The sequence below is a fragment of the Thecamonas trahens genome (assembly GCF_000142905.1).
Source record: "Thecamonas trahens ATCC 50062 unplaced genomic scaffold supercont1.4, whole genome shotgun sequence".
Lineage (NCBI taxonomy): Eukaryota > Apusomonadida > Apusomonadidae > Thecamonas > Thecamonas trahens.
The window spans coordinates 232223-234034 of record NW_013657676.1 but is presented as its reverse complement, the minus strand read 5'-3'; the positions used below and the strand labels follow the sequence as shown (position 1 = coordinate 234034).

At 66.9% G+C, this 1812-nt stretch overlaps 3 protein-coding genes across 3 annotated transcripts in view; 1 reads left to right on the top strand and 2 right to left on the bottom strand.

Annotated features, from left to right (window-relative positions):
- AMSG_00967 (Stx6 protein) overlaps nucleotides 1-140 on the bottom strand; it is a 1351-nt gene extending 1211 nt beyond the window's left edge. Inside the window, exon 1 of the mRNA XM_013906690.1 lies at nucleotides 18-140. Within this exon, the coding sequence (XP_013762144.1) occupies nucleotides 18-52 (35 nt within the window). The 5' untranslated portion in view covers nucleotides 53-140. The remainder of the gene's footprint in view (nucleotides 1-17) is intronic.
- Nucleotides 141-401: 261 nt separating this feature from the next.
- Nucleotides 402-1265, top strand: AMSG_00966 (centrin). The gene has a single exon (XM_013906689.1). It carries the CDS (start codon nucleotides 457-459, stop codon nucleotides 1186-1188), a length of 732 nt encoding a protein of 243 aa, XP_013762143.1. The 5' UTR covers nucleotides 402-456; the 3' UTR covers nucleotides 1189-1265.
- The window catches only part of AMSG_00965 (uncharacterized protein), a gene marked incomplete at its 5' end in the record, with an annotated part of 1835 nt that continues 1243 nt past the window's right edge, over nucleotides 1221-1812 (bottom strand). The window contains one exon of the mRNA XM_013906688.1: nucleotides 1221-1668. Coding sequence (XP_013762142.1) covers nucleotides 1290-1668 — 379 coding nt within the window. The 3' untranslated portion in view covers nucleotides 1221-1289. The remainder of the gene's footprint in view (nucleotides 1669-1812) is intronic.

Sequence of the window (1812 nt, the reverse complement as noted above, 5' to 3'; positions counted from 1 at the left end):
GAGGAGATGCCACGTACTCCTTGACCGAGTAGAACGGGTCCTGTCCGGACATGGCAGCTGTGGTGTTGCAGCCGACAGAGGGGGGGCAACTGGGGGAGGGTGAGAGGGTGTAGAAGGTGGGGGGTGTAGGAGGTGGGGGGTGTAAGAGGTGCGGGAGGGGAGGGAGGGAGGGGGGGGTGGAGTGTTTGCCTTGTCGCCTGACGACAGAGCCTGCCGTGTGGGGTGGGGTGCCTCGATAGTCTCTGGCCTGTGCAGGTCGTCGCCGTCGGCGTCAGCTCGATCGATCGGTTCGTTCGCACCGCACCGCCGCCAAGCGGTTCCGCCTGCTGTGGGGTCTGCCAACCGCGCGCTCGGCAACCGACCGCACCGGTCACACCCCACACCCCACACCTCACACCCCACACCCCACACCCACACCTCCGCGCCACATCCCTCTCACCGCAGGCTGCTGAAGTCATGTCGCTCGAGATGGGCAAGGGGTACGACCCTGTGGAGGATATGAAGCGCGAGCAGCACCGGCAGAAGAAGGAGTACGTCTCCGAGTACTCTGTCCGCGAAGTGCGGCGGAAGGAGAAGCGCGAGAAGAAGGCCAAGGTCGAGACGGAGCAGGGCGTGCAGCGGAAGCGGCGGCAGATTGTGCTGACTCAGCAGCAGAAGAACGAGATCCGCGAGGCCTTTGACCTCTTTGACGCCGACGGCACCGGCACCATCGACGCCCTCGATCTGCGGGTGGCCATGCGGGCACTCGGCTTTGAGCCGTCGACCGACGAGATCGATCACATGATTGCCGCCGTCGACACGGACGCCTCGGGCACTCTCGACTTTTCGGAGTTTCTGGAGGTTGTCACCCGCAAGATCAATGCCCCGGACTCGCTGGACGATCTCCGCAAGGCCTTTCTCCTCTTTGACGCCGACCGCTCCGGCTCCATCTCGTACGACAATCTGCGCGCTGTCGCCGACGCCCTCGACGCCGAGGGCACCCACGACGAGCTCAAGCTCATGATCCTCGATGCGCGCCACTGGCCCGACGAGGGCGACTATGACTACGACAAGTTCCACGCCGACGTCCGCCTCAACCCGTCGACCACCATCGACCTCGACCAGTTTGTCCACATCCTCAAGCGAAAGTGCTACGAGCCGGCCAAGATTCCCAAGTCGGTCATTGCCCAGTGCCGTTCCGACCTGTGATGGCTTGTTGGCTTGGCTGCTCGGGCGGGGGCGGCAAAACTCGCGCTATGTTCATTGAACTCACACACGTCACCGCAGTGGCCGGGGCGGCCATACGCTGATCACCAGCCGTCGTCCGAGTCGTCGTCCCAGTCGTCGTCGTCGTCGTCACTGTCGTCGTCGTCGATGACGGCGCGACGGGTGTTCATGGCAGCCATGAGGGCGGCGACGTTGATGCCGCCGGCCGAGGTCGTCGACGGCTTGGGCTCGGGCAGCTTGCGCTCCGACGCCTTCTTGAGCGAGGTACCCTTGCGGATCTGGTCGAGGAGCGAGGGCTCCTGCGCGGCGCGCGACTTGGGCTCGGGGCGGTCCACCTTCTTGAGCTTGGCGCCCGACTGGATCGAGGCGAGCAGGTTGGAGCGACCACCAGCAGCCGGCGCCGCGCGGGTCGGCGCGGAACCGTCCGCCGGCGGAGTGGGGGCGCGGCGGGCCACCGAGACCCTCCCGACCGCGGGCGCGTCGGCGTGTCGCCGGTCGCCTCCCCGAAGGGGGCGGCGGCGAGGCGCCGGCGGGCCACAATAATTTCTTTCCTGCAGGACGTGGGGGGCGACGGCGAGCCGGGCCGCCCCTCCCCCCCGACGGTGG